Here is a 10,348-nt window from a genome sequence, read left to right on the forward strand (position 1 = left end):
GTTGTGTTTAGAGATGTCAAGTTTAGGGGCAGACACTTTGCTAGGGGAGTTATGTCAAAGTATATCTAATCTGAATTCGTCATTTCTTTCAAAAATATTGATACAGTATTTTCTCTCTCGTATTATGGTTTTGACTATGATATTGTGCTTTCTCTTTCGACACCAGTTTAACAGAATCGGAAAGACAGTGCTGCAGCCCCTTTACGTAAAAGATTTCAGACACTTTTATTTTTGTACAAGTGAGACCAGTATAATGAAAGTGATAATACCAATGAACAAGAATGACAAGTTTTCTTTGACTGTATTTACAGAAGGGGTGTCTTCACACAACACTCACCGAAAAAATAATAATCTAATAACGAACAATTTGTAAATAACATTAAATAATATCCACCTACCTTTAGGGTGACAGCTCAATATGCATATGAGGACCATCTTTGCACTGCATAGAATTTATACATATACTTTAATCATGAGGAATTGGTGTTTTTACCAATAATAATTATAATAATAATACTGCTCTCATGACGATTATAGGGAGGCTGTAAATAAACAATAACGAGAAATAAGTCTTTGGCAAATGCAATAAATACATTCAGTTGCAGCAATAGTCTGAGGGATCTTTTAAACAGTCCATCCCTTGATTTTTCGAGACAAATTTCACCTTCATAACACCTTGGCTTAAAAACACACAGAGTCGTGTGTGCTTGCAGGAAAACAGGTTTAAGGCATTAACGGAAAAATGGTCCTGCTGTTCGCTGAATTCTTTGCTTCATTGTTGACTAAGAGTGTTATCAGAGTGAATTTGGTTAATGTATTTATAGCCTTGTTTGCATAATTGCTGTCAAATGTAGCAACAGCAATGTTGATTTGAAAATTGTTTTTTGAAAGACTCAAATCCAATGCTGTAGTTAAATGCCAAAGACTTAATCAACTTAAAAAGGAGGGTTCATAAGGTCCAACGTACTGTAAATAGCAATAGTGCATGTAAAGGCAGTGAGATAACAAACAAAATAAATCCAGCGGGCCTGTCAAACAGTAGTAAACCATTACTAAAGCCTTTAATTACAAATGCATATCAGAGTGAAGAACAACAACCATTTGAAACCACAAGTGCCTTTTTCACTTCCCAAAAATGTTTTTCGACTCGCGTTTGCCTTCGCACATCGTACTCAATCAAACCCCGTCCTCATCGCTGTAGGCATCATCCTGCCTCAGCAACGAGGCAAACCTCCAAAATAGTGCAAAATTAACACAAAGATGTTGCCTGGATGATCCGTTTAATTTTTTTTATCCTGATAAAGAAATCGAAAATGCTATCGTCAAGCAGTCTGCTATAGTAAGACAACACAAGTCATTACCAATTATAAAAATGAAATAAAAAATTATTTTAAGAATATATTTACTAGTTTATTGAAACCTTGCAAACAGAGGGCCATAATAATATAGGTTCATGGCTCCCTCCATTTCTTTTTTTAAATCAATGCTTCTTCATCATATTTTTTTTTGTACTTTTATTTTTACATCTTGATTGTGTTTCACAGAGAACATATCCTAATCTTCTCACAGCATCCGTTGAAGCGCAATATTCATGCTGAATGTCGGGGTTGGTTTGGTTAATTAGTAACTGCAAGTTCAAGATGGATCAACGTAAAAATCCTAGAAAAACACAACAGCCACCACCCCGGTTGGCATCACCAATGTCCTATGCACGCCTCTCTCTCGCTGCACGGCCCTGTGAGTGGAAGACCGACGGGGAGACGGAAGCTGATAGACTGCAAGCTCACGGGGGGCAGACCTCTTGATACGTTCCACAGAGAATGTACAACGTCTCGTGGATGTTCCGTGACGGAGAAACAAAAAAATAAATAAAACTTGTGCTGGAACCTTCCAAAAGCTGTCTCAGCGTGTTGATGGCTCTTTGTAAATGAGCTCTCTTCATTTTGAATTACTGGAGTCACTGGATTTTGTACTTCATGACAATGTCAGTCATCAACGTCTCTGGGAATATCGAGCGTCTTGTGGACTTGGATGAGTTGTGGAGGGGGTTGATGTTGAACGTTGGAAAATTGTGGAGTGAGAAGTTTCCAGTTTGAAGTCCCAGCGAAAACAAAAAGATTAGTTCCTCATTGTGTGAGCGGGGGCTACGCTCGCCCAGTGTCCAGCCGACCGTGCCGCTCACACCGGGGCAATACGGAGGCCGAGCCCATGGTCCTGAAGATTGATTTGGTTTCCATGGTAACTAGTGACGGTCATAGGCAGTGGCAGCAGTGGGAGGGGCGGAGCCTCTCGATGCGGCACTATAATAATAAGGGGAACCTGGAAGTTAACAGAAGAACGAGCCATTTGAACAACAATAATATTGACTGCCATTTCTTTGTTACACAACGACAGAGTCAACCTCCTTCAGCCAACAGTTTATCAAAAAATATAATTATTATGTTAAAATTATTTACAGTGTTATTTTAGTATTATTGTTACGATTGCTATTATTGTTATAATAATAATGATTACACTTTTGGAACAGTATCCTTATATCATTAATGCTTTAATAATAATATAAATAATAATTATTATTATCAAAACATAATCAACATTAGGATACTGTTCAAAAAATGATGCCAATGTAAACCTCTACTCACTTAGTAGTGCTGGGTTGCTGAATCGCCATGCCTCGTTGTAACTTGTGTACTGTGGATGAGAGTAGGGGTTTCCCGAAAACTCGCTCCCTAAAAAACAAAACAACAAATCAATTAGCATTTCAATACGTCAAAACCATTACCTTCTCACATGCTGCCGTTTCTCATCATTCAAACAGGATGCAATTTGAGAGGGAAATGATAGCCATCTATATGTGGGGCCAGTCAACCAAGTAATTTATTTCTTTTTCATTTCACTTAAGTTATGCGACACTGAACAATGCGGGATGTGACGGTAAAGGCAGCTTTCCCATTTGTGGATATCTGCCCATTCTTCATACTCAAGTCTGTTCCGTACTATTCTAATAAATACCTAGTGGTAATAAATGACTGCATGCCTAAAATTTTGAAATGGCGCCATAAATCTTGCAGCCCCTTCTTGGACAGCTTTTAACATCTTCTGTCGTAGCACCTTCAATGTTAGAGCTCTAACGTTTGGCGAAAAGAGGAAATTCATTGCAGTGCGAGTGGCTAAGGGCATGTCCGTGTGCATTGCTGTTGGTTCACTGTGTTTCCTCCTTTTATGAGACCATAAAAGGCTTGATTTAAAAGAGCGGGTGAGAAATGGCTTTAATTTACTGCTGTTATGGCCTGTCTCTAAATCTCAGAGAAGTTGCAGAGAGGTGGATGAATGGATCGTCTAAACACCCAAACACCACGGTGTTGGATTAAGGCTCTTCACTGTTTGGGGGAAACAGTGTCAGATAAGACGGTTAAATAACCACATCACTCCAGAAAAGTGAGAGTGATGAACATAAAAAAACAATATAACGACCGAAAAAACGGGTTGAAACCACCTGGAGGAGCAATCTGGTGGCTCTTCGTTCAAAAGTAACAAGGAGACCCCCCCCACACCCCTCTTCACTCCCTCCTCCACCCCCGTTTGATGCCTTGCGTGTGATTAGCCGATGATTTGCGTACACAGCTGTACACCTGATCTGCTTCCCTTCTCCGCATGGGTTAATCACCTCAAAGCTAAAACCCGCCATTCAGTAGCACAGCTGTGCCGCCGCTGTTGAGCCTATGTGATGGTGACGCCGCCGGTGAACAAGGGAAACCCAGTAGCACCAAACGGGTGTTTCCCCCCCCCCCCCCGCCCCCCTGCCCCCACTGGTGAAACCCGATCCGGGACCTGCCTCTGAGGGACGGTCATTTCAATATTCACCGGGATCCCGCGCTGCCGACACAACGACACCCCTCTTCCTGCTGCTGCTGCTTTTTGACCCTTAACTGTTTGCTGTGAACCTGAACTGCAGGTTAAGTAGTGTGGGATGGGCTGAGGGGGAGGGGGGGATAGGAGGCACGGGGCAGGGGAATGGAGGAGAGAGGGAGGGAGGGGGTGGGGGGGGGGGGGGGGGGGAAGAGAGGGAGACCGGGGACCACGGTTTTATTGACGGCCCCGAATGAGAACGGACAACGCAAGGCGGATAATGAGCCGAATCAGGGAATGGGGGAGGGAAGGGGAGGGGGGAGGTGGAGGGGAGGGGGGAGAGGAGGGAGGGGGGGGGGATTGAGGAGGGACAGGACCGGTGGTGGTGAGAGCCACTGTCCTCTTCCCCGGCATCGGATCATTTATTCAGCCTGTCTAATCCAATCACACACACAGAGAGGGAGGCGATGGAGGAATGTGTGCGTCTGTTAGCCCCACAGGTCAATATTCATTGCATTTCCTGGTGGCAATTTGGTGGGGCGTTTTTTCTACACGTTGCCCCGTGTGCGCTTCTCATCTGTTTCATTTGTTTGCACAGAGGACAGTTCCATCTGTTAAACGTGGCCTAATGCGATATGAGCCAATGAACAGTGCTCAGGCTTACCAGGAACCATTCCAGCGAGGGTGGAGGTTGGATAGCTGCCCTGGCCTGTAGGTGGGACGTGGGGGGGGTACCCGGGTAAGGTGGTGTTGGCCATGTCCCGACCTGCGCGGAGAGAGGAAAACAAAAACACATGATTCATATTTCCATCGGGGGCGCTAGATCAAAATGACACACACCTCCTTAATCGTTAGACATGACAGCTGGGTCACCGGTGTCACCGCGTTTGACGACACAACGTGACACAGTGCTGTCCACGAACAGCAAATAATCCAGGGTTAGACTTCCGGGCATAGCCTTTTTCCTATACGTTTCCGTCAGACACGGGACAGAGCGCCACCACCTACAGTCCTGTGTGTCCAACACACACTTTTCTCTCTGCGCCTCCACAAACGCCACAAACAAGACTGCTCCATCCACGCCTTTCAAACATCGATTGAGATCGCCACCCGATTCGGCCACTGTGTGGAGAACAAACAAAGCAATCCGCTCGTCCACCTATATGCGCCACGAGAGACCCACCACACTATAAATTTCTATTTGATCCCATCTAAATATAGCAGCCTCCCCTTGCTACACGCCATAAGCATCCTCTTCCTCCTCCTCCTCTTCCTCCTCTTCCTCCTCCTCCTCCTCTTCTATCCATTAGCCGGGTCTGAGCCGGGCCAGTAACGACCAGGCGTGGCGCTGGCCTCCCTTCACAGAGCCCCCCTCGGCTCAAAGGCGTACGTTCCCTCCACATTCAACTCCTTTAATTGACGCTGACGTCTGATTCCCTCTCTCTCTCTCTCTCTCTCTCTCTCTCTCTCTCTCTCTCTCTCTCTCTCTCTCTCTCTCTCTCTCTCTCTCTCTCTCTCTCTCTCTCTCTCTCTCTCTCTCTCTCTCTCTCTCTCTCTCTCTCTCTCTCTCTCTCTTTTCTAGTGAGAGAGAGAGAGGGTCTAGTGGACGTTAGAGGGGGTGGGGGATACGTTGCGGGCCCTCTGTGGCAGAAAGAGGCCCCGGCGACATTGTCAGAGAGAGCTAGCGAGGGCCGTCTCAGAGGGCAACCCCCCCACCCCCCCCTGCTCTCGACGGCTCTCTAATGAGGAGGCCTTGTGACTAGCCTGTGTCCGCCGAGCTACATAATACAGTATCTGTGTTCTCGAGGAATCAGGCGAGAGTCCGCTCTCGCTGCCAACGCTGCTGCTGGGTTTTTCGCAGCTACACGTTTGGGTTCAACAATTGGTTGGCCAGAGTTGGTCAGTTGTAGTCAGCAGCAGGTGGAACACGTATCTAGGTTACTTGGGACCTTTAGCACCTGGGTTATTTGTATTTACATATGACAGTGATGTCTGGACACATGTAAAAGGGGGATATCGGGCAAGCTCAAAGTCCTACAACAGCGTGTTCATGTCTGAAAAAGTCCCATCATTGGTTCTAGGAACGTATAATACAAATGTGCTTAGAAATTAAACAACTTCATCTAAGAATCACAGACTTAAATCAATCGCATTGTTAGTGGTCCTGCGTGTCGGCCCGTCGACCACTCGCGTGTTAGTAGGGTGAGCGGGGGAGGGGGTGAGTGGGGTTAGTGATGGAGGGATGGACGGTGGGATCAGTGAGGTACCTGCTAGTATAGCTTGGTGAGCATACTGGGTGTTGCGGGGGGCTCGGGGGCCCGGGAATGAATGGGCCGGGGCCTCCAGTGAGAGGGCGGCAGGGTGGCCGTGCTGGTGGTCGGCGAGGCCCAGGCAAGCCAGGGAGGACGGGTAGGAGGAGGAGGAGGAGGAGGTGGAGGTGGTGTAGGAGGAGAAGGAGGAGGAGGAGGAGATGGGGGTGAAGGGAGCCATGGAAGCCTCGTATGGCTCCTGTGTAATACACGATGAGGAGGGTGTCGGAGGGATGAAGGCCTCTGCCAGAGTGAAGGAGAAACACACACACACACACACACACACACACACACACACACACACACACACACACACACACACACACACACACACACACACACACACACACACACACACGCAGCATGAGGAACACTGGGCACACTTAGGTATGGGTTTGCTGTGTGTGCCTTGCAGACGCGTGCGCTAACAGACAGACATACACACACACACACACACACACACACACACACACACACACACACACACACACACACACACACACACACACACACACATGTACTTGTGCACACATGCACTCATGTACACACAGGCACACAGACTCACACAGACAAACACACATGGATTTACTGTATTATTGGATGAAAAACGACTTACTAAATAGCCATCGTTTGTATTCATCTCAAAATAAGATGACATATGGAATTATAAATGGGACATTTAATAACCCAGCCATTGCTCTCTAGCGCAAGATTTATGTCAAGGGATCAGGACGATGCTGTGTCATTAAAAGTGTTTAGACTGAAAGTTATAAGATAATTAAGAGCTTTAGAGAGGCGAGCAAAGAAGGACCTTCCGGATTTTAATAAGAATTAGTCAGACACAAGCCAGTGCACTATGGGGTGGAAATAGCAGGTGTGTGTGTGTGTGTGTTTGCATGTGTGTGTGTGTGCATACATGGGTACATCTAATTGTTTATTCTTTTCTGTATTAGTCGACAGCATTCACATCGACAATTGTTATTCCTCAACGGTAAAGGAGTTACAGTGTAATTGGCATTCTGAAGTGTGACACTAAATCTTTTTAATCCCCTCAAAGTAAAAAGCCAGCGGCGAGCAAAACTTTCCATACCAATACACATTTAAAACTAAACTCATCTAGACATGATAGTCAGCCTTGCATTGAAACTTTGAACAAGTGTTATGGTGGAAATATGTCAAATACAGTCACAGTTCTTCAACATCATTCTCACTTTCACTTAGTTTTGGTGACCTAAGGGCATAATAGGTTTTTTTAAAGCGAAAACTAAACTGTAGCACTGTTTGACCCATGGATATTACAAGACATTTCTTCTATTCTAAATCACTGCGAAACATAAGCACCGTTATGTATGTGAGCACACACAACGCCTCTAAGTACTTCAGAGTTATTCCACTGAACGGGAGGGCCCCCGATTTTTTTTTTGTAAATATATTCCAGAATGCTGTTGGCCCAGATTGCGTAAACTCCTGTTAATGTCCCCCCCCCCTTTTAAAGCCTCTTTCACCGAGGCACCAGTGGAGAAAACCTTCTGTACAGCAATGATAGCCTCATTATTTGCTTCCAAGCAATGTTGTTTTATAACAGAGCCGCCGCGCTAGTTTCTCATTAAAAGATGGGCTACTTCAAACCGACTGTTCCTATTGATGGTCCCCTTAGATGGAGTGCCAGCAAATCAAGCTATTTATTTTCCTCTCCTCTTTTTCCCTTCCCTGCATTGGCCGTTACAAAGGACTGTTGATTTCTTGTCTTAATTCGATAAGTGTCTCTTAACCGGCTCTATTGAGCCATGGGTACAATATCGCCTGACTGAATTGAGGTATTGAATTCTATAGGAAACATTGAGTTAGATTATTCATCTGAAACTCTTTGTGCAGTGGGAAGTCATAGAAACGGTTGGGTAAAGACATGTTTAGAATGCTAACTAAGTAGGCATGAAGACCCTAAAGCGATCATTGCCATGTGGATCCTATTTAAAGTGGCAATTAATGAAGAAGCATGGTTGAGATGCACAGTACAGCACACCATGTGTTTTATCTTAACCAGTTCCAACATGACAGGAACATGGACCACATGATATATACGGTTGCTTGCAATTACATCAGTTTGGTTTTCCCTCCAAAAAAATAAAACCACCAACTGAAAAACTGAACAAAAATATCCGGGTGACCTTCTTTTTTATTTGGCACAGAGCCAAAGTCATTTGCGAACGACTCTTTTGCTTGCAAGAGTATTAAATTTACCATGACGGGGACACCTTCATGTTTGCTACAACAACAAACGACGAAAAAAAATTCTCCGACCTCAAATTTCTAGGCTATGCGCGGAACCGAGCGATTTATCACTCGCCCGAAATCTCGGCACCCCTAATTAATTACAAGTAAAGTAAAGAATGTTTGGAGAGCCAAATTGCTTTAATTCCCCAAACAACGACTGAAAGTCATTCATTATCAAATGTGTGCTCAAAGGTTAGTTTGCTTCTTTTTTTTTTTTTGGGGCAAGGCGAAATTAAGCATTAATTTCAGAGCCCCGACCCCCAAGCCAAGTTCCCCCAGCGGGGTTCGAGACAAGTGGTTTTGTCATTAGGCCACACATCACTGAAGGCAGGCTCGCTGTCTGATCCTTGCTCGCTGTTCACCGGACAAGGGTGGGTCTGTCTTGTTCACACAGAGATCGCTCACTCTCTACCTACTACTACTACTACTGCTGCTGCTACGACGCTTAATTGACTGTAGGGTTTTCCAAACACCTGTGTATGACTGCTCACTTCCCCTGAGGAGGGACGCACATGGACCGAAGTGAAGTGACAAGAAGCACCTTCTTAAGGACCTTGTAAAAAAGGAAGAGATAGGAAAAGTGTCATTGACGCAGGGAGTTTGAAGTCCTTGGAGAGTCTGGTTAATAGGCCCAGCGGGGAATACGTCACGAAGTGGTACATTACAGTCAGTCCATGGATATGTGTAAAACTTCTACTGAATCCTCAGAGGACCTGACCCCCACAGTGCTCAGCGATGGGCGAGAGACAGAAACGCCAACAGGACTTAGGGTGGGCTTGAGTCGTTTCTGGAAATACAGAAACCAAAGCGATACGGGAGCCTGGAGATTCGACCCCGGTATCGAAGCCATCTCTGCATTTTATTGCTCAAAATACACATGAAGTTCTTCTTGAACTATTCATAAATTCCACCCGAAGACTCACACCGTATGAATTTTAAGCAGTTTCAACGAAACAAGAATAAGAAGCACCCCTCCCCCCCACCACGAATGGAAATCTATTGCTCGAAGGGAATTCATCAAAGAAATTACTTCCCATATCAACAATAGAAATTACCTCACAATATGCAATTGTCCTGTGCCCATATTCACGGAAACCCTTTGGTGTTTTTATGGGGTAATAGGGACTATTTAGTAGGTAATACTGCATTAATGTGCAGGAGAGGGAGAGAGAGAGACAGAGCGAGAGAGAGAGAAAAGAGAGAAAATGCTTTAATGGAAGTGGCTTCTTGCCTCTGAATTTCGATGATGTGCACAATGCCTTTTAAATCCCTTTCTTATTGGAGCCCGGCCTGCCGGTACTTCTCAAGCCCTAATAGGATAAGCAGAGGACACAAAAGATGTCTATCTCTCAAGCCTCACAGTTCCCTGTGAATCCTGATCTCTGGCAATGAGCACTTCATGAATCATTCATTTCTAATAGATTATGCAAATTCCAGGACATAAAATCAACAAGATCAATAACTGCAAGCATTTTAATTGGTGTTAGAAAGCATTTTTTTAAGGATGAACATAATCTGCAGTACCCCCCCCCCCCCCCTCGTAAAGACACAATTAATTTGAAATTGGATCCGAGCCTAAATGCTGTAGATAATTTACTAGCTTTTTTTTTTGGAAGGGGGCTTAAAATTCCTCTGCAAGGCTTATCGCAGATAAGTCAACTGTAATGCTCAGCCATTAGAGAGAGACCACACACCTGAATTTCACCATTTATCCATGGAACCACTGAGGGGAAAACCAAGGGGACCCAACACTAAGCAAATACTAATTACCAACAGGAAGTCAGAGCTGTGCTTGTTCTCCCAGTATGACCTCTGGAACACTGCGTGCCTCTGTTTCAAGTAGACTGTACCAGCATAAAACCAGGGTGAGATAGGAAGTGAGCTCTGTCCCTTTTTCCCTCCAATCAGCGCTGGGG

At 45.0% G+C, this 10,348-nt stretch overlaps 1 protein-coding gene across 8 annotated transcripts in view; it reads right to left on the reverse strand.

Moving 5' to 3' along the window:
• Positions 1-200: 200 nt before the first annotated feature.
• The window catches only part of pax2b (paired box 2b), a 30,880-nt gene continuing 20,732 nt past the window's right edge, over positions 201-10,348 (reverse strand). For 3 of the 8 annotated variants that reach the window (XM_030340751.1, XM_030340747.1, XM_030340746.1), the window contains 4 exons: positions 6,117-6,401; positions 4,514-4,615; positions 2,643-2,729; positions 201-2,300 (listed from right to left, as the gene is read on the reverse strand). In XM_030340751.1, coding sequence (XP_030196611.1) covers positions 2,179-2,300; positions 2,643-2,729; positions 4,514-4,615; positions 6,117-6,401 — 596 coding nt within the window. In that variant the 3' untranslated portion in view covers positions 201-2,178. Of the gene's footprint in view, positions 2,320-2,642; positions 2,730-4,513; positions 4,616-6,116; positions 6,402-10,348 lie in introns of all 8 variants that reach the window. The other 5 variants (XM_030340750.1, XM_030340749.1, XM_030340753.1 and 2 more) reach the window with 3 other exon arrangements.

The sequence above is a fragment of the Gadus morhua genome, chromosome 18 (genome assembly GCF_902167405.1).
Source record: "Gadus morhua chromosome 18, gadMor3.0, whole genome shotgun sequence".
NCBI classification, from domain to species: domain Eukaryota; kingdom Metazoa; phylum Chordata; class Actinopteri; order Gadiformes; family Gadidae; genus Gadus; species Gadus morhua.